This window comes from Prunus dulcis, chromosome 5, assembly GCF_902201215.1.
Source record: "Prunus dulcis chromosome 5, ALMONDv2, whole genome shotgun sequence".
NCBI lineage: Eukaryota > Viridiplantae > Streptophyta > Magnoliopsida > Rosales > Rosaceae > Prunus > Prunus dulcis.
The window spans coordinates 10,146,158-10,168,336 of NC_047654.1; the positions used below are offsets into that span (position 1 = coordinate 10,146,158).

Consider the following 22,179-nt stretch of genomic DNA (forward strand, 5'->3'; position numbering starts at 1 on the left):
CACTATCTATATGGCCCTGCTTCTGCAGTTGTACCCTAAAGGATAAGGTACTATTCCAACATGCATATGCAATAAACCACACTAAAACACAATTGGTTTCTTGTCCTTGTCAGGACAAAAAAATAGTCCCCCATTCTCTTCCTTGGTCAAAAATCAAAGGGGTAGGAGGTTTTTTTGTTGTTGGTGGCACACTGTGCTCAGGTATAGTGGAGGTTCGAATTTGAGATCATTAGTATGCAAGTTGAGGTTTTTTTCTACTAGGCTAGACCCTATTGACAAAGAAGTAGGAGGTTTTTGTGTAGTGATGAAGCAGCCTTGAGGAAAACTATGGGCTGTAAAATTAACCACCTATAATATCTCCTTAATTATTGTTTTCTATGCATTCTTGCACCTTGTTTTTGTCTCTAATATAAGCAAGCTGTGTTCTAGGCCTTCCATGTGTTAAAGTTTCATTGCAAACCTCTATATATATATATAATGGTAAAAACACCAAAGAATTTTGATAAAATTCTTCTGGAAAGGGCTATGTGCCCTTTTTATTTGCTAAAAGTGATGTTCATTGACAGAGATGTTTTCGATTATTTAGAGGAGCTAGCATGTAGGAGTATAAGTAGCAACAAACAAGAACTTTCCATTTGAATTCTCATCTTAGCGAACAATGAATAAAGTAATTCAAGATTGACCCTTGGGATTTTTGACAAAATGCTTAATGTAAACAGTAATGCATATTTTAGGTTTCATTTTCTACCCAGCTTAAACACACAAAAAGTAAATAAAAAGGTTATTAGGGGATGTTAATTTAAGACATATTATTATGAAACCAAAAACCGTTAAGAGGAAATTTATAGCTAGAATTAGCACAATGCCTATGAATAAAAAATAATAAATGCAAAAGATCCACTAGTATAGTGGTTTGGAGCAATTACTTCTCCAGGCAAGATTTTGGGTTCGAGTCCTAGCATATTGATATTGTTGCTATTGCGAAAATTGATAAATTGATATTGTTGCTATTGCGGAAATTGATAAATTTAAATAATAGTATCTTCAATTTAATTCTGGAGTGAATTCAAATTTGTTCATCAAACGATGTCCCGATATATGTGCCAATGTCTTGTTGAGAATAAATGAGGCTACATTTGAATCGAATGAAACACTACCATATATTTGATAAACATAGTTTGGTGAATAAATTTGATGACCAAAGCAGTACTCACAAGAAATGATATATAAAAAGAGAGCTCCAAACAGGATTGTGAAGAGGGTTAGAAACCAAGACCTTAAGTCAAGCAGCCCACTTGCGTTAAACTACAAACAAATAATATATGATTAAATTAATTTGAAAAATAAGTATTATTATTATACACATAAAATAGTAGCTTTCATTGGATAATTAGGTTAATTTTAATAATAATCATCCAATAACAAGGGTATTAAGGTCTCTTAAGAAACTTGTTGTGATTGCCAACCCAAAAAGATTAGTATATCCAAGATAATACATGCAAGCAAAATTAACTTATTAGTGAGATTCAGCTCAACCATCAACAATATAAGGGTGGAGAGAAAAAAACGAAACAAGTCTACATGTTAAGAGACAGATTTGCAAATCAGACAAGAAGCTAAAGGCTACTTATTTCTTTTGGGTTTTTGTCATTTTTATCGACTTTAGTCTTGTTGCTGACTCATCTTTCTTGCAATTACAAAGAAAAATATTTTAGATATCTTTTTTTTCTTTCTTTGGTATCTTTGAAAGAAAAAAAAAGGTGATTTTCTAAAATATTTGTAGTTTTGTTCATGGACTACATAACGCAGCGAGATATAAAAAATAAAAAGATTAAACGATAACCCTACAAGTAATAATGTCCCTCGATCAACTCTGCAATGTGTTGTACATCACTACAGTTCATGCAATGCAACATTTAGGGTAGGACAAAAAAGTGATATATCTAAAGTTGAATCTTCGCTGCATTTGAATTGAAGTCAACGGAAAATTATTAGCAAGTCACAGAGTTCTTGGACTTGAAAAACTGGCTCCGATCTTTTGATTGTATCTGCAGTCAAACTTGGAAAATTGAAAGCTGATGTATTGTTATTAATTGCTCTATCTCTTTGATTTTTTCTGTTTTTGTTTCTGTGGTTCTGCAAAAGTGTATGTATGGAAAGAATAATGAAGAATAAGACTAATGGAGCATTTTTCTCTTCACGCTCGAATATGATATTTGTTTAGCGTTCACACAACACGGACACACTCCTTTTTGGCTTTTGGTATGTGAACATTGTGGAAAAGCAAGAAATATTTTGGTGCCCTTTTCGACCTTGTTCAAATCAAACCATCTTATATTGGTGCCCTTTGGGTTGGGTTATGTAAGTGCCGGGCTACTATACCGTATCGTGGTGCACTAGATAGATGTATGGAAGTAGGGCACTAGATAGAAACATATACCCGTCAGAAACTCTCTGTCAAGGAAAATATAAATTAATGAAGCAAAACTTGGATTTGGGTTGACATTCCGAAGTTCTATATGCAATGAAATGAATCGATGTCATTGGCTTGTTATATATATTACGAAGTTCTATATCAGGCAGTCTAATTTGTTACATTGAAAGTTATGATTGTTCCAAATATGTAGTTCATAATTTATACTACGAGAGTATAAGACGTTAGATATATGGTAAAATTTCTCATCTTTGTATGTTTGTTTTTAAAAGGTAAACATCAATTGGGTTCCTAGGAGAATGTTTTCTATGGTGTGCACCTCTATATATTTATCTATATGTATATAAAAAAAAAGTGTATGAGGATATACTAATATTCAATGTCATCTCCTTCATCTTCTTTGCCCAATGTCATTGCTCTCTTCCGAGTTCAATCTACCTTTGCCATTTATGCTATTCTTTTCGGCTGACCATGTCTTTAATTATATTATTGAATTGGTCCTACCAAGTTGCACTTTTCCCCAATTCTTTTCTTTATCTACTTCATACTGTTGTTAGATCCTTAAGCAAATGCAATTGGCAATCAAAACATACTTAATAATGGTGGAAAACCTTTTAAAATTGAAACTGATTTTTTAGGAAAAAAAGCAATTTCAAATAGGATCTTAGTTTAGAAATAATAATCGATATTGAATCACAAAAGTAGTGGTAAATTCACAAACGAAAGTTCCACTTCACTACGTACATGCCTTACAATAACAAGAAACCTATTTCTTTTTCCCCAATATGTTCAAAGTCAAAATTCAAAATCATTAATGCATGAACTAAAAAGATGAAAAGAAACTAAGGGGGCGTTTGGTATCCTACTCAAATAGGAAACTCAAAAACTTTGATTTTTTTTAAAAACAAGGAGTTCTTAAATCTATTTTTAAGATTCAAAAACTTATTTGGTATGCAACTTGAAGACAGTTTTCAAATCTTAAAATTTTGAAAACTTGTGGGATGTTAGAAAAAAAAAAAAACATATATTTTTTGTTTTTAATAATTGGAGTATTTTTTAGTTGTTCTTGAGTTTGAGTTTTTAAAAATAAGGCTACAAAACAGATTTTCTTTGTTTTGGGCGCAAATTCTGTTTTTAAGTTAAAAAAGTTGGATTCAAGTTGAATACCAATCAGGCCCTAAGATTTCTCAGGTCATACTGCTGTCCTGGTGTTTGTTCATTACCGTTACATGCAAATCATTAAATTTTTTTTTTTGAAAAATTATAGGATTGATTCAGCCCAAAAAGTCACTAGTCACAAATGACCATTTACAATATAACATCAAAATTAAGACAATCTGATACGTTTCACCAGATCATTAATATTTAAGGGTGCTAAAAAATAATATATTTTGGTGTATTCAATAAGGTTGAGTTTTCATCAAATTCCATTGTTTCACTTTCATAAATTTGTATTATAAAAGAAGAAAGGGGTAGTAGACTTAGCTTCTTTCTATCTGTTAACAAATTGATCGATCGATCTAGACCCTTAATTGTTTCAATTTGGATGAGTTGTTGTTTGATTGGTTTCTGGCTATTGCCCCAGATAGAATGCAACCAGATCTTGACAGTCCATTCAAGAACAAAAAAATGGGTGGAGATTTTGATGTCTAATTTTAACGGCTATGAAAACAAAAAAGGGCCATTTTTAACTTATGCTTCGGACTTTATAAATTGATATTATGGCTGCTGGCCTACCACAACAAAATTTTCCATGTGGGTCGTCTTTATGCGCTACACACTAGTGCCAAATTGCTATTTTCTTCGTCCCCTTTCCACCATAGTCGGAATAAATGGAAAAAAAATAGTGAAGATATGGTTACCCATCAAACAAGGGATGTTGTGTGCTTTCTACAACTAAGTTCTAGTCTAAGTGAGGATCTTGCTTTTCCACACTACTTAACTTTTAATATGATTAATTTATTCGATCACATGATAATTTTTTTGACCAAACAAGCGATAGTATTTTACTAGACCAATTAAAAAAGTGCTGAGAGAGACATCTCAATTAGCAATATGATGGACATGGCAAAGCTTCCCTAATGACTAGAGTTAGTTCTAGAGCTGAAATGATATGGAGAGATTAAATCGCAAATAAGCTGCTCAATAATTTTAGTTACCTAACACATCTTTGAATTTTATGATGAAATTTGATCGACAACAGTTATCCATGAAATTTGAATATATGACCTTTTTCAACAAGATGGACATTGACTATTAGCTAGTGTTTTGCTAAACTAAATTGCTATTGGCCATTAACTCTTAATTTCTTTCAAGTGAACTAGTTAGAGGGATTGGATTGGATGGTTGAGCAAGTTGATTAGAGTATGATTATAATCTAATTAGTGTATGATTATAATCTAACTTGGGATTATAATGATAGTTGTAATGATGTTGTGATTCAATGGTGCCTTCGCTATCACATTTTGGCTTGCCAAAGAAGGGGGAAGCAAGGTATTAATCTCATATATATGCAGCCGTCATTATGCCAAAGGATGGAGTTGATTATGGAAATGAATCATGATTAGGGATGACAAAGACAAGGGAGGAAAATCAATAACCATTGTCACAATTCCATGGTCACAAAGGTCAAATAATTTATGGACGCACATTCATACATTATAATATATTCCAACCGTTTTGCACGCTATGAAAAGAACACATATGATAATGCTATATCTATATAGTTTCTTGCGCACGAAATCATTTGGAAAAAAAAAAAACCCTGATTATATAGTTTTTTGACGGCCTTAATTAATCCCCTAAAATGTAATTAATAATGCTACTTCTGGAAACTGTGTAGAATCGAGGATGCATCCTTTTTAAGTAATTCGAAGTCTCTGCTTTTCAACAGACTAGCTTGCCCTTTTCTAGCAGTACTATTTCTTACCACCTTGCATTATTTAAGATGTTACCCATTAAGGGTTTTTTTTATTTAATTTTTTTATTATTAGTTTATGTTAGATTAGATCCAAGCAAGCAAGTTCTAGAAATTGGTGAAATCAAATGGAATCTTTGTGGAAGACCAATTTTTTCTCCTTGAAAATTAAAATTTTCAACCCTTAGCTAAAGCCAATATTTAATGAGTTTCCTATCTTGAACAATTAAGTAACAATCATTAAACTAACAGTCATTCGGCTTGTGGACAACACTCAATTAAATTGGAGTTGAGATCAAGTTTGAAGCTTGTTGCTTTACTCTTTCGATCAAATGATATTTATCTTTGTTTAATTGGAAAAGATCTCATATATTTGACTTACATGAATAACGAGAAAGATGATATGAAATTCGATACTATCCAATTAGCACCAAGACTACCCTATGTCATGTAGCTAATAGTGCAGTGCCAAAATTTGCAAAGTACATTACACACCGAATTGTCCCTACAACCATTATATCACACACACCGTACCCACCAATCCATTGGCTCAAAAGGCCCCAAACAATAACTCAACAACAGTAGCAAAATCAACCCCCCTTGGATCTGCATTCTGCATCTGCACTTGATCGATCATCATCATCATCCTCATCATGATCACATCACAAACTGTAACCTGTTCTTGTTCTACATAAAAAAAGCTGCAATACACAGAGTGGCCCTTTAGTGCCCTATAACTGTAGGGCAGGATGGTCCATGCAAAAAAAACATTATATAATTATTATCAAGTACCTTACCTTGCATTGCAAGGACCATGGACCACACTAAACACTATATACTGCCCTATACATACAGTTACAAGTTCCAAAAAACAAAACCCAGTTCAGAAAAAAAAAAAAAAACAGTACATCAAATCTCGATGCACCACCACATTGCATTGGTCCAAATTTTTCCGACCTTCACAGCACCCGGCTTTTATGGGGTTTACAGCAAATTGACCCACCAACAAATTGACCCTCCCAAAAGAAAAAAATACACAGAAGAAAAAAATTTATGACCCTTCAAAAGTAGGGCTGGTTTCTGGTTCGTACAGATTGCTTTCCTGGCCTAAAATTCATTTGGAGAGAGAGAGAGAGAGAGAGAGAGAGAGAGAGGGTTGGTTTCTGGTTCGTATATATATTGTCATATTGACAATTTGACATAAGCATTTTTGAGGCATTAACATATAAAATCTGAGTGAAAGTTACGTAAGGCTGAGAGCTAAACACTTCAAACTCCAGTTATGTACTAGACTGTTGTGGTGTGGCAGAGAGAGGCCAGAGATGGATGGAGATGTATCATTTGGGGACTGGGGTTTGCTAAGTTACACAGGGGTGCGTAGTGTGCACTACTAGTACCTTCGATTTTGAAGGAAGGAGGGAGGGGGAAGAGGACAAAAAGAGGGGGGTGTGAGGTCAGCGTGGTGCAGGCGTAGAGTAAGAAGGAGGAGGAGAGAGGAGAGAAATATAAGGCAAGCGGCGGAGAAAGCTTCTTTTTTGAAGGACCACCTGCTTTTTTAACAAACCACAAATTAAAGCTGCGTGGGGACTCGCTGCCTTCTCACTCTCATTCTCTTCTGCGTGTGCCTCACACGTTCTTCTCTCATCACAGTAAATTGCATACAAAAAGCATGCAACCCAATGATTATTATTTATTTTAAACTTCATTTCAAAAAAAGAAATAAGTTTTTTTTTTAAATATAGAAAATTATTCTTGGGTGAATTTTGGGATACGGGCCTCAAAAAAGAGAGTATAATTTTGACATTTTTTTTATTATAAATTATGTTCTGTTTGAGAGTTTCAGCCGATTCAATTAAAATATTTTTTTTTTACTTTCATATCAGAAACAAGATTAATCTCACATTATTGTGTTTGACGACTTAAGATTATTCTTATGTTGGATAGGTAGAACTAATCTATTTTCATTTTTCAATTAAAAATCATACAATTTGAAAATCCATTGACCCTAAAGTTCATATAATTTGTCCATTATTCAAAAGAAAAAACAAATGAGAACTTTTTTTATTTATGAAAATGAGAAACATGTTTGTCAAGCCGTTGTTGGAAACCTTTTCAAACAATAACTTGAAAACAATTCATTTGATTAGTATGAAAATTTATGTTTTTAGAAATGCAAACCCATAAATTTTTGAAAACGACTTGAAAATGTAGAGATTCTTGAAATTACTTTTGAAAATGAGACTTATATCATGTGTGTTGTCTGAGAAAACAAAAGGCTTAGCTTGTTAGGCCCTTCAAATCAAATTAGGACAAAACCTAGCTATTGCCTAATGTTCAAAATCACAATTTGGCCTTTCAAAAGTTTTAACATACCCCCTAACCATTTCAATTTCCTTAAGAACATGTGGTAGAGAAGTTAGCTTGAGGAAATTGTGGTGATAGGGTTGTGGAAGATGAACAAATAGTGGGTGCGCGTGGAGTAGGCATATTTTTGTTTGTTTTTTTTTATTATCAAAGATAAATAAAAAGAAAAAGAAAAGATGCTGGTCCCATGCAACAATGTGTTATGTGTAATGTGGTATAGAAAGAGAAGGGGGATGGGTGGGCTACTTTAATACACCAATTAATGAGAATTAGATGGCAAAACATTGGACCACCTCATCTCAACTTACACACAGTCCCTTATTTTGGGAACATTTTGCACAACTCTAGGCGCATCTATTCTCTATCTCTCTCTCTCTCTCTCTCTCTCTCTCTCATTTTGTGAAATAAAAAGCTCCTCGAATTTTTTGGTTCATAGAAAAGAAAGTTTACCCACTAATTAAGATGTGGAAAAAAATGAAAAACAACAAAAAAAGGGCAGGGGCCACCATTGTCCAATCCCAAGCGCCTAGCCTCACTGAAACCCATCTGAAAAAGCCTGGAAACAACTCCTACATGGGAAGGACTTCTTGGGATTTGATCCCATCCAATCCAACCCAACAGAGATTTTTAATATAAAAAGATCATATTATTTTGCAATTGGGATTTTTTTATCTTTTTAATTTTTGGTGGATGATTATTATTATGATTATGTGGAAGAGAGGAGAGGAGAGTTTTGAAAAGAAATGATTAAAGCAAAAGAAGAAGAGGTCATGTGGCGGCTTGTAGTTTGTGTACTCAGGCAAAGGACGATCCTTACTCTGTTGTGGTAAAAATAGTTGTAGTACTAGTACTTTGCAAGGCAGGGAGGGTTTAAATATTGTTTTAATGTTTAATTTATTGTATTAATTAAAGGGTTTTTCATGGTTTAACAGTAATTTAATATTGTTGGGTTAGGAAATAATTGAGGGGGGGAGGGTATTAGAATTCTGATTCTAGGAAGTCTATTTTGGAGGTATTTATATCATGCATTGACCCACTTGAGAGAGAGAGAGAGAGAGAGAGAGAGAGGGAGGCCATATATGATGGAAATGAAATGATGAACATGGTTAGGGAAGGTCATCATCAGCCCTATCTGTTCTTCTATTTCTGAGGAGATATATTTGATCTTTCTTCCTAGGTTGGGCTTTCATGGCTTACTATGTTGGCTTATTAGGAGAAGTCTTCTGAGAAAAAGGAGGCCACTCTTCTTCTCTTCCTCCTCCTTCTCCTAGCTCCTCCATCATCCAAACCACCACCACCACCACCTTCCACCTTCCACCTTCCACCTACTCTATTTTCCTGAACAATCAACATATGCATATACTGCACTTTGTAAGCCCCTCTTCTCTTTTCTGTCTAATGCAATATTGTTAGCTTAACAGCAAGCAGCAAACTTTATTGTCCCTTCTGTTCATCTGATCAAAGTGATTCTTTTAATTTGGTTTTTTCATAAATTTTGGTTATTGATCTGATTCTTCAGCTCTGCTCTATTGGGAATCTAATTAGTTTCTCTTTCTTTTGTGGCAGGGGATCTTGTTGGAATTGTAATTGCAGAAAAAAGAGTATCTTTCAGTCAAAGAAAAGCAGTAGAGAGATAGAGAGAGAACAAGAAAGAAGAAGACAGTAACTTTCATGGCTGGACAACTGAGTGAAGCTAAACCAAGGAACATGGTCTCTTCTTCAGTTGGGTTCTGCTACTCTGATGTATCCAGCAACCCAACCATCCATCAAACCCAGTTCACCAATCAGATCCAAGACTTTGGCTCCAACCCAGAGATCTTCAACTTGACCACAGGAATGGAGATGATAGGTTTCCCAAAGCAGAATGAAAGTAACAACAACTCAGCTATGTGGAAAGCTGGCTTCTTTGGCAAACCAGGGAACCACCAAGCAGGCCCATCTTCTTCAAAGACAATCAATGAGTCAACAAGTTCTGATTTTTATCATCACCAGCCTGAATTTAACAACAAGCAACCTGATTTCTCAACTGGGATTTCAGAAACAAGTAGTGATCATCATCAGAATCTAATGGTAGGACCTCAACATCAAGACTCCTCTGGGGCTTGGCAAGAGAATAGGTTCGTTGTTGATGATTCTTCTCTGAGGTGTGTATTTCCATGTGAAGGAAATGAGAGGCCAAGCCAAGGCCTTTCACTGTCTCTTAGCTCAACCAATCCCTCTAATATTGGGTTGCAGTCCTTTGAACTGAGGCAGACCAATCAGCATCAACCACATCAGCAAGACCAACAAGATGATGATGATGATGAAGAAAATGATGATCACATGAGGTTTATTTCTTCTGCTTCAAGAGATAGTGTTGGGCTTTTTGGAAAACCATCAGCAAATATGCAGCAGCAGATGAATATGATGCAAGATGGGTTTTTGGGAAAAGCTACAGCTTCTTCAAGTCTTCATCCTGAAGGGCTGTTCCATCTCAGAAACTCAAAGTACTTGGCTCCTGCTCAGCAACTTCTCAATGAGTTTTGTAGCCTTGGAACCAAGCCAAGTACTGATCACCACCATCCATCAAAGCAAAAGCCCCACAAAAACAAGCTGTGGGAACAAGAAGACAATGGCACTACTAGTTCTTCAAGAAACAAACAATCCAATATTTACCCCCTTGAATTTGTGGAGTTGCAGAAGAGAAAAACCAGACTGCTTTCAATGCTAGAAGAGGTAAACATATACATGTCTTTCAATATTTATTCATTTACAGTTGAAAGTTAAAAACTTTTACTGTGGTGGTTGATTCTTGAGCTAATTAAGCAACTTGGGGTCCTTCCAATTAATACCCACAATTCAATATTTCGATATTTTATTTTTTATTGTTTATACTGGAAAATTTATAACTTGAGATTCTCTCTCAAACCCATCTCTACTGGTTTTTTTATCATCATGATCATATGTGTGTTTGTTTTAGGTGGAGAGAAGATACAAGCACTACTGTGATCAAATGAAGGCAGTGGTCTCGTCCTTTGAAACTGTGGCTGGTGCTGGGGCTGCCACAGTGTACTCAGCCTTGGCTGCAAAGGCCATGTCACGACATTTCAGGAGCTTGAAAGATGGGATTGTGAATCAGATTCAGGCCACAAGAAAAGCCATGGGAGAGAAGGATCCAGTGGCTCCAGGCACAACAAGAGGTGAAACACCAAGGCTTAGGATTCTTGATCAAACACTTAGACAGCAGAGAGCTTTCCAGCAGATGAACATGATGGAGAGTCATCCATGGAGACCTCAACGTGGCCTTCCTGAGAGATCAGTCTCTGTTCTTCGAGCTTGGCTCTTTGAACACTTTCTTCACCCGTATCTCTCTCTCTCTCTCTCTCTCTCTCTCTCTCTCTCTCTCTCTCTCTGTGGGTCTTTATATGAGTAAACAACAAATTAGATTTTTGGGAAGAATCAATGTTATGTGAAAAGAAAAGAGAAAACAACAAACACTTTGCTGATGCTGTTATGTTGATATAATTTTCTTAAGGCCGCAAGAGTTTTGTGATCATCAAGTGATATCTTGTATGGTCTCAATCATTTTGCTATTTAAAAAACAATACAAACACTTTGGTTGTTTCTATCCACCACCATTCAGATTCCAAGTTTTTCAATTTTTTTGCGTCATTTTAATTTCAATCATTTATTTGCTTGATATTTTCCTTGGCCCCCCATCCCCAACTCTCTTTGTTGTATATTCCTTTGTGGGTCACTAGGTCTCATTCTACTTCATGGGGAAAAAAAACCACCATCTCTCTCTCTCTCTCTCTAAAGAAGTAACAGTTGTATTTTTAGTTGTTTACAATACAATAGAAATAAAAGAGGGTAACAGAATGTTTTTTGAAACTTTTGCAGGTACCCAAGCGATGTTGATAAACATATCTTAGCCCGCCAAACGGGTCTCTCAAGAAGCCAGGCACGTCTACATCCCTCTCTCTCTCTCTCTCTCTCTCTCTCTCTCTCTCTCTCTCTCTCTAATATTATACAAATTTCCCCACCACTTAATTTATATTATTATGGGGCATATCTTCTTAGGATCCATAGTTTAGTTGAATAATCTATGTTTATATCATATTATAATTCGTAATCATTTATATTATAATTTGAATCCGTGTCACCAATCATATTATATATGTGATGCCTTTTGTTGTTACATGGTGTTTCAACAGGTCTCCAATTGGTTCATTAATGCAAGAGTTAGGCTATGGAAGCCCATGGTTGAAGAAATGTACTTGGAAGAAACAAAGGAGCGTGAAAACAACATGAACAACATGACCTCCTCAGATGGGATCACAACAGACCTCGGGGACAGCAGCCGATCGGGTCAAAACCCGCTTCACACCAGACCCGAGGATAAAAAACCCACGCCCGACCAGCTCGTCCGAATAGACTCCGAGTGCCTCTCCTCCATCATCACAAACCCAGACAAAAACCATGACTCCAGAAGCAGCAAAAGCACCCTCTTAAACCACCACATGCACCCACAACAAAGTTTTGGGAGGGTAAATGAGTCATTTGGGACAATGGAGCTGGATTTTTCATCCTACAATCACCATCAGCAACACTCTGGAGGGACAGTTTCTTATGCCAATGATCATCATCACAACCCAAATCAGGGTTTCAATGGTGGAGGCGTGTCGTTGACATTAGGGTTGCAACAGCATGGTGGGAATGGGGTGAGCTTAGCATTCTCTCCTGCCTCACAGAGCTCTCTATTTTACCCTAGAGATCACATTGAAGAATGCCAACCAGTTCAATACTCTCTCTTAGATGGGGAAGGCCAGAATACTTTGCCCTACAGAAATTTGATGGGGGCACAGTTGCTACATGACTTGGCTGGATAGGCGAAACACTGCTCAATTGGACAGTTCCAAGAGGTTCACTGTGGTTTAATTTAATTTATGTCGCAAATATGGTGAATTGGAGATTGGTAATAGATAAAGTAGTTTTAGGTATAGATGGATATATATGCTAAATACTTGATACATACATAAAAGGCTATACTGGGTTAGGCAACAATTATATGATGATCTTCACTTTCATGGCTGGTATAGTTTTTTTGGGTCCTCTCTCTTTTTTCTATTTTTGTTCTTTTTCCTTTTTATAATTGTAAGGACATGTTTATTATTGGTAGGCTAATTTGGAATTGCCCGTGATTTGGTCCAAAATTATACAATATTTGTTTGCTCTTATGCGTAGAATATGATTTTTCAGAAATTTTAACCTAATTAAGTAGTTATATGGTCATCTCTCTTTAATTGCCTTTCTCCATTTGTCGTTGGGCTAACCAAACTCACGATTGATTGAACCAATTGTGGCTCGTTTTTTAGTGAATATTTGCTCTTTTTTTTTTTGTGGCTCTCTATGTGGTGGAGACAATTAAGTTTAGCAGCACAATTTGGTGTTGGATCGTCCATATGTAGTTTCTTGGAGATTAAGACATTTGCTAAAGGAAATTAGAAAATATCGTGACTCTTTTTGTGTGTGTATTTGTGGTCCTATAATTCATGAGCCTCGTGAAGACGATATTTTCATGCCAATAAGAATTGGTCACCTTTTTTTGATTTGTCAACTTTGGGATTGGTTTATGCTTCTGCTTTTGCAAATGGAAAAAGTTGCTTTTATTGGTTACCTTTTTAGGTAGTGTGAAGGGCATTAGGGTTTTGGAGATACAACCACCCTTGTACGTGCACCCAATCAAATTTATCAAAATCAACCAACCTTCTCCTTCGCATGCAGAGTGCAGACCTCAATCGAATACTTCACCTCTCTGTGAAATAGATCGAATACTTCCCCTCTCTGTAAAATAGATATTCATGAAATATTGCATTCACATATAAAAACAATTAAAAAAATTCACCAAATTAAGATGTTTCATATCATGGAAGATGTCAATTATAAGATGCATTAAAATATTATATGTTGTTATTACTTATCAGATCGTTTCAGCTTTTTGGTTAACTTAGGTCACTGATCAGGAAGTTTCATCCGTATTTATCATATTGTTATTGGGAAGGCTCCCCTTACAATCTATTTCATTTGTACTATTATTCCTATTAATCTAATAAAATTATATCGCTTTTAAATTTCTTTGTAAAAAAGAAAAAGAAAAAGAAAATATATAATCAAGGAAAAGTTGTACGTAAGTACGTGGTTCAATTCCAATAACTACCTGAAAGCCATGTAAATATGCATGATTATATTATTGACATGCAACAAACAAGTCATGTGATAAATTTGAGCTTGACAAACAAGCGCATGATTATATTCTTTTTAGGAATGGCCCCCCCATTGAATTATGCTGCTTTCCCGAGCATAAAAATGGTTGAAGGGTTCTTCTATACGTACATGGAATGGAAAACCATGTCTTTCAACCGTTGGAACGGTTGCAAGACAGTTGCAATGGTTAGCAAAATGGTTTTTATTTTGTTTTCCTTATGAAAGATATGGTTCTTAATTACATGCACATTGAACGCGAACTAAAGTCAGGTTTTCCATGCCTGGGTATTCTGCTTGTTACCAAAACGGGTTGACAATGACTAACCACAGTAACATTATGGAGAAGTTAACAGAATATACCATATTTTTTAAAAGAAAATTATTTGGCGACTGATCAGTTATAGACAAGAGTGCTTGTCACTTGTAACTCTTTTTGTTTTCCAAACACACTCTATCATGTGATTGAATTATTGTGACTTATGAAGGTTGACAAAGGATGGAAGATTGGGTTTTAAATTCCCGCGAGCGGCAAGAGTCATTTGGAATTCATTTCAAATGGAATTTTGATATCAATAACTAGCCTTTGTTTTAGTGGTACTTTATTTCTCAACATTATAAAAAATCTCGAGCTCAAATCACTCTTCCGTGTTGAGAAAAACTGAAAGATATATATGGTCCTATTTAGGAAGCAGTAATGGATAAGGACTGGTCCAATTTAGGATGGGCCCTGTCCTTCTTACGTTTTGGACAAGTAAGCCAAATCAGCCCAGAAGTCATAGAACAGCGAAATCTTATTGGGCTGCCAGAAGATACTGGCCTCTGGCCTGGATGTGAAAATTATCCATCCCCCATCTGGCTGAAATTTCAGCGATTCATTATTGTTTGTTTGTTTTTTTTTTTACTTTTATATATTGGAATGGTTGCATAATAGAAACGAAATGGAAAATTGCAAATTTAGGAAATGAATACAAATCAGGACATGAGAGCATTTTTGCTCATTATTTTAACCCAAAAAGTATTATCATCATCATTCTCTTGACGCGTGCTTATGAACATAACCATAATTTCATAACTACAAAGCAAAAATAACAAATTACTTCTGATTAAAATTTAAAATAACAAACTTCTTAGTTATGTGCAGCGGAAATGAATTATTACAAATAGGGAAATGGGGTCCTAGAAGCTAAGGCTAGTCTGAGATTCATAGGTCAAGAACCACTTAATTGCTAGTAAAGTTTAACTTTAGAGAGTAAAATCAGCTGCAAACAATTGTGATTTGTGCCTTTTTTAAAATTTAAAATTTTATTTTTGACCAAAAACAAAGAAAAGACAGGATGGATTGATAATTGATGCGTGTGAAGGGATATGGTTATGGGGCATGGGTCAATAGACCTGCAGGGACCCACCTCAATTCACCTCGTGAAACCCTAGAAACCTTCTCCCGACACATTTTAGGTGGTGGATGGGCCCATCAATGTGGGCCCACTTAAGGTTATAGCCTCACTCTCTCACCCACTCGACCTTCAAACACAAAGGACACTGCACTCAAAAGTAGGTCAATCGCCCTTATGGATTTTCTTTGCAGCAGTTGTTTCATAGGGTTTGAAAAAAGAAAGTATTTTACGTGCAATCATGGAAAAACAAGTAACGAACATATCATATCATGTTTTATATGGACCGACACTTTGGTATATGTAGTTTTTTCTTCTTTTTTTTCAGTCTCTTTTTGTTCATTTTATTTTATTATTTTATTATTTTCTTTTATATAAAAAGAGGAGGGAATCGAACTTAAAACCTCTTAAACTACGAACTCCTTTTTTCTTTAATTTTTTTCGTTTGATAACGGTAGAATAGACACCAATATCTTGACAAAAATTTCTTCTAGGGTTAGCATTCTCTGTTTTGCTTTTGTAGTACAATGCATGATACATGTTGTGGTATGGTTGTGAGATGAGAATTGTCGGTCGATCTACGTGTAAGATGTGTATCCACATTAGAGAGTTTTTGATATTTGAAAGGCATTTATACTCGGAGTTTATTGTTAAATGATTCGAAATCAAAATCATTAGTAAAAATTGACCATTTTTATAATAAATAAAAAAGAAAAGAAAAAGGAAAATTGTATGATGGATACTCTTAAAACATCTCAACCAACATCTTACTTTTCGGCAAAAAAAGAAAAGAATAAGAATTGTTTAAGTCATGCAAAAAAGTGTAGTGGACTATCTTTATGCAAAGAAACATTATAATTTAAATTATGAAAAGTGATTTTTAATTTTACATCATTTCATTATAAAATCCGTTACCTTTTGAGCTTTCTTCTGGTCTCATCTTAAATTAAAAATAAAAATTACAACTTCTGTTAAAATAAAATAAAATCCAATAGATAGTTGTAAAGCAAAGGGTGGAGTGTGGTAGGCGATTGTAGCCAATACTCTTCAAAATAATACTTTTTTTATATTTTAAATATATAATAAAATAAAATAAAAAAACATCTGTTGATGAGGGTACCGTTTGCCTCTTCAATAATTGATACACGCACCGCCAAATCTGCCTCTATTAACCCGTCAAACTGTATGTTTGGAAGGTACATTACAAGTCAAGTGAGAGAGAGAGAGAGAGATGCACCAGATCAAAACTTGCCATACTTCTTTTTTATTTATTTGAAACATAGATACTAATACAATTACCTCTATTAATATAATAATATTTGTGGTCCTGTAATAAAAACAAATATTATGCATAATTAAATATGTTTTTGCATCCTAATAAAAAATTTTATTGAAGCCCTCCTCTCTGCAAGACACGAGTAAACTTCAATTTATATGTAATATAATAATAAAAAGGAGAGAATGAAGCAGTGTTTTGTTCTTGGCTTCTTCTGATGTTCGAGAAATCTAAACCATGCTAATTAAAATTCCTAATCGTACAATCAATCCAAGGAAGAATTCAAAAGGCCCCATTTGGGACCTATAAATAAATAATAATAAAAACATTAACAAGTGAGCTATGACTCATTTGACTTGGTCACGTTAGGTTGGGTTTTGCCCTTTTCCTGTTGGCAACATTATTATTTTGTGAGTGACACCAGACACCATGGTCATGTTCGTAAATGTCAATTTCACCTAATAATGCATGATAGGAAGAAAAAAGAAAAAGAAAAAAAAAAGGTAAATAATAAAGTTTGTGAGAAAGCAAAACGAAAAAAGCGGTGCAGTGGAGGGGCCATTCGGGTGCTTAATAATGTGCCAAAGAATCATGCTACTATGCTATATATACCCCTCTATATTTGGGTGCTTAATAAAAAGCACCTTTCCAATCCAATATCTCTCTACATTTGGGTTATAGGCTATATATGATCCTTAGCTGGATTTTACGAGAACTGCAATTGTAGTCGTTAGATTGACGAGTTCATTTATTTAGGTATGAAATCCAGTCATTCTTATAGACGAGACGCGTTGAGAAAACTTTACTCTCAAAATCAAGAACGTTGCATAAAGAAGGGCAAATTGCGTGTATGGAGCAATGGAAGTAGCATTTTGGATTGTATTATTTAACTTTATATGGAAAATATAGGTCCTGCCAAATTGGTCAGAAGACAAACCACCATGGTTAAAAGAGCAAGTTCCAGAAATGGAATGAATGAATTTTTGCGTCATGAAGCAACATAAGCACATGGATCATAGACTTACCCAATCACACCATCATATTCATACCAAACACCAACATGTATTGTTGTTGGGAAGAATTGTAAATGAATAATTTAACTGCTCAGACAATTGTGGAAATGTATAGCCTACAACTTTTGTACATGAACATTCTTTTTTGCCTTTCTAATGATTGTTTGACAGTGGAGAGACTCCCCATGACACAAAATTTGGAATGTAAAAGATAACAAATTAAGAAATAAGCCTAAGAATCAATTGGAGGAAGGGAAAGAAGAAGCAAGAAGAATCAAAAGAAAAAAGAGAAAGAAGCTGCTTCCATTCTACATTGATCAAATGGTGCTATATTTCACTGATCTCACCCTCTTTACATAAACCAACATCTATCACCATTGGCCCTTTCTTCTTTGACTTCATAACCCTGCAACAATTTCTTCTCGGAGACTGCCAATACACACACACGAAAACAAAGCAAAAGAAAACACATTGATCAGTTTTCGATTGTATAGTACAGTTCACGGACATCAAAGAAGTGGTGGTGAATTGTAGTGCAACAGTGAGTGTTGAAAATAACAGGTTCAATGGTGATAGTTTTGGAACAGAGGAAGCAATACAAGCTCTTGAAAAATACTTACTCTCTCCCATAGATGTGGGTCAGGCTTCTTGTGAACCTCGACTTTGTCAAGATCAGCAGGATCAGCCATCTTCCACTTGCAGTGGGGATGAGGGACACGATGCTGGACGTACTCACTGATTGTTGAATTCATCGTAGCATTAACTCTTACCTTTGACATATAAAATACAAATGGTTTCTGGCAGGGGTTTCGGCTAACTGGACGAGTGTTGAATGCATATGCTGTGTAATCTGCTCTTTTGTACCAATTCAAAAATGTTCGTGAAGGCATTTCCATCTCACGGGGTGAAAATACTCCTCGGAAAATTTGAACAGCAAATCCCCAAGAAACAGAAATGGTCCAACTCTTTGACTTGTCATAGCAGATGGATTGTTGCATGATTCCTGCTGAGTCCAGCTTCACTGGTACAAGAAGCCGCTGAAGGGCTTGAACGCGGGTTGCGTTGGGGAAGATGGGCTCCACCACATCAAGGTGATGCATTGTCACTAAGGGTGCCACCGGATGTGCTGCAAGGAGCCCGAACAGGTTGCCGTACACATCATACTGAGAGCCATTGATAAGAAAGACACTCACCGTAAGTTCACAAAAGATTGATATGAATCTAAAATCTAACCCTGAAAAAAAAACATTTCTAGCAAAGGAATGTATAAGCACACTGCTGTTAATTCACTCAACCCCTAAAACTAGGACCTCATTTTGCAAACTAGAGATGAGGCTCTTGCTCTATTTAGTACACAAATCGGAAGAAACCCCCAGTGGAAATTGGAAAACTAGACTCAAATTCTCTTAACTAAAGCCTACACAACTACCAGTCTACCACTAAGTGCCAATTCCATAAACGTTTTTCACAATTCAGGCCATGTGGGCAACAAAAATAGGATGGCTTCAGAAAGTAACATATGAGGGAGAATCGCTCAGAAGCGTAAAAATTGGGTCCCATTTTAGCTGTCTCCATTACAAAGCCAAAAGCATTACCATTCTAGAACACCATGTTTAATCCTAGATTCTCCTAATGGAATTTAAAGGAAAAAAAAAGTTTAAAAAATACCGAAACCGACATTCGCTAATGAACTCCCTCACTTGCCAAAATGAAAGCTACATTCATTCGAAGCACAATACATACTGGATTATACCGGCTTGCAACAGATTTGAGTCATTTGACAGTGCCTGCCATAATTCTATGCCAAAATTGAGCTTAAAGTCACTCAATGTAAAAGAAAAATACCAACTGTAAAAAAATGGACCACAATAAAATTTTACCCTTTTTCCTTTTTCTTTAACAGGAAGAAAAGGAATAATAACTACCCCATAATTGGGTTGGCAGAAATTGAAGTTTTCCATTCAATTCAATTCAATGCTTTGACTGTACAATGGTCAGCAAAGGAGCGTGACGTCCACGACCAACAACTGCGCGTGGGGCAAGAAGTTTGATTCCTGCGTGTAGTGAGCTGTGAGACAAAAACCTGGTCTAACTCTTTACACACGTGGGCCCCATCCCGTCACCTTCGACCCGCGAGCATTGACAACATTGAGCAAATCACCCGCTTCTTGTTGGATTGGATCCCGTCAAAACCAACGTTTGGCTTATAGACCAATATTATGGTCTAGCAAACCGACACAAATCAACTATTCGGCTGATATTTCCCGCAACCGGAAAGTAACGTATCGGGAACGGAATTATCGAACTAAGAAGATGATTAACAGACGCACGCTTTAATTAATGAAACTCAGTAACTTAGTAGGGAAGCCTAATTAAATTCCCCTCCATAATTAAAAGCAAAGACACACAACTCGGCCCAACCGACATTGACCCTAATTCGTATCGGCCGAAACTCTGAAATAGATTTCAAGTCTAATCCTACATTCCATTGCTGGAATTCAACCTGGGATTTCGAATTCAGAAAAAACTCAGATAAAATCAAACCGGATTACAACTAATTAAAGCGAAAAATAAAAACCCATTTAGTGTACGGACCTGGTGAAAGCCGAGTTCTTTAGTGAGTGGGACACCGAGTTCCGCCATGCAAGCCTGCATTCGGTCATCGGAGCCGTACAGTCCCGGGTACCTCTGTATGCACCTGTCTTGCATTTTGCTCAGAGCTTTGGCCAATGGGTAGCTGATGGCGAAGCCGCCGCCGCCGTACGCCATGCCGTACGAGAAGAAGATGTTCTGCAAGTGGCTCTCCGATAAGCTCCCGATATAATAGTACTGCGTGTGGTCGTATTTCCTCAGGACCCTCACGAGATTGTCGGTGATGAAAACGGTGTCGTCGTCCCCCATTACGAACCATCTCACGTCCTTGAGCCCAAGACGCAGCGTCTCGGAGACGATCCGAGATATCCGAATCGCGGACCGGTGCCCCTGTTTGTTAGTGTACGCGAACCCGGAGGTGTCGCCGGAGATTTTAATCGGCGGTAGGCCGAGGCCTTCCGGGTTTTTATCCTCTACTTGGCGGTCCAGCCAAACTATGCCTCTCATCGAGTTGGGCTTGTACCAGAGCTTGATGTAGTTCTTCCTCTGTTTCCAAAGCTTGGCGGAGGCGGCAATGCCGAATACGATGTCGTTTATCTCCGTCGGGTGGTTTTCGTTTATGGGTTGGTGGGTTTGGAGCTGGAGAACCTCGGCCGTCCGATCTTGGACGGTTGTGATGTTGGTGGCGGTGGCGGTGGAGGAGGAGAGGCGGACAGGGTTAAATGGGTCATTTTCATCGGAGCAGGCGGCTCGGGAGGTGGAGACGAGCTTGAGCGTGTAGACGATGTAAGTGAGAGAGACGCAGAGGATGAGCCAGACGAGGAGTTTAGGGGTGGCTCGAGATTGAGAACCGGGTCCAGGAATTGGGGTCCCTGTGGAGCTCCGCATCTGATCCCAAATTACTTTCTCTTGATCTTTCTGGCTCGCTTTCATTTTTCTCAAGCCCCACTGTAGCTCCAAGCTCAACCCTTTTCACTACTCTCTCTCTCTCTCTCTCTCTCTCTCTCTCTCTCTCTCTCTCTAATTGCTGAAAGCAAAAAAAAAAAAAAATCAGGGGTTCTGCAACATTGGTGTTGGAGATTGGAGAATCTTTGGTTCCTTTTGGAACCCAATTGGGGGAAATGAATGAGGGACTCAGATCTCTCTGGAATTTCAATCAGTGGTTGTTAAAGATTGGAACTTTATGGAGAAAAAAAATTGGAGATCAATGTGAATGAGAGAAACCCAGTTGGGGAAAATGGGTTAGGAGTTTTGCAATTCAAGGCAATGAGAGTGAGGAAGAAGATGAAGATGAGTTTGATGATGGTGTTGTTGTTGATGTTGTTGCAGACAGGTAAAGGTTAGAGCTTGCATTGCTGCCAGGTTGCAGAAGGCTCCACATCCCCGAATAGAGATACACCGGAAAAATAAATATTTATGTTTATTTTTTGTCTGTTTTTATTTTTACTTTTGATTGTTTTGCAACATGGAGGAGTGTGAGATGGGAGTGATTTGTGTCTGAGTCTTCAGATCTGTGTAGCGTGTGAATACGAGAGAGGTGGAATGTTTGGGGGAGTCGGATCTTCTAATATTTGGGTCCCACTGGAGAAGATGACAGTGGAGATTCAATCTTGGGTTGGGTTGGGTTAGGTCACTTGCACTTTGGTTTGGGCGGTTTGGGTCAGCCTCACTGAGATGAGAGAATAAATAAACACTAAAAATATATTATAAAATTACACACGTATCTAATAAGGGCCTGAAATATGTTTAGTACACTAATCTAAAGATATCATGTGCCTTATCTTGGCCTAATGGCCTGATTATACTTTTGGTTTAATCTGTAAAACTTTAGCTTTTTTTGTTGTAATGGTAAATTTGAACCCCGCACTGACTCTTTACCAAGTACACTCTTAGTAACGGAATTCAGTGCACATTTTTACCATGTACAAAACTGGCAGGGAAATAATGCC

General features: G+C 36.7%; 2 protein-coding genes across 3 annotated transcripts; one reads left to right on the forward strand and one right to left on the reverse strand.

The window, feature by feature from the left end:
* Positions 1–8,764: 8,764 nt before the first annotated feature.
* Positions 8,765–12,910, forward strand: LOC117629227 (homeobox protein BEL1 homolog). The gene is made up of 5 exons (XM_034361750.1): positions 8,765–9,086; positions 9,282–10,430; positions 10,675–11,057; positions 11,595–11,655; positions 11,909–12,910. Exons 2-5 carry the CDS (start codon positions 9,387–9,389, stop codon positions 12,581–12,583), a joined length of 2,163 nt encoding a protein of 720 aa, XP_034217641.1. The 5' UTR covers positions 8,765–9,086; positions 9,282–9,386; the 3' UTR covers positions 12,584–12,910.
* A 4,736-nt stretch (positions 12,911–17,646) lies between these two features.
* LOC117627565 lies at positions 17,647–21,722 on the reverse strand. Of its 2 annotated transcripts, XM_034359706.1 has the most exons (4): positions 21,239–21,722; positions 20,234–21,208; positions 18,259–18,801; positions 17,707–18,067 (listed from the first exon to the last, which is right to left on the reverse strand). In XM_034359706.1, the coding sequence occupies exons 2-4, from the start codon at positions 21,161–21,163 to the stop codon at positions 17,966–17,968; spliced, it is 1,575 nt and encodes a 524-aa protein (XP_034215597.1). In that variant the 5' UTR covers positions 21,164–21,208; positions 21,239–21,722; the 3' UTR covers positions 17,707–17,965. The 2 variants fall into 2 exon arrangements, with proteins under 2 accessions (XP_034215596.1, XP_034215597.1); XM_034359705.1 differs by lacking the exon at positions 21,239–21,722 and having other exon boundaries at positions 17,647–18,067; positions 20,234–21,163.
* Positions 21,723–22,179: the final 457 nt, after the last annotated feature.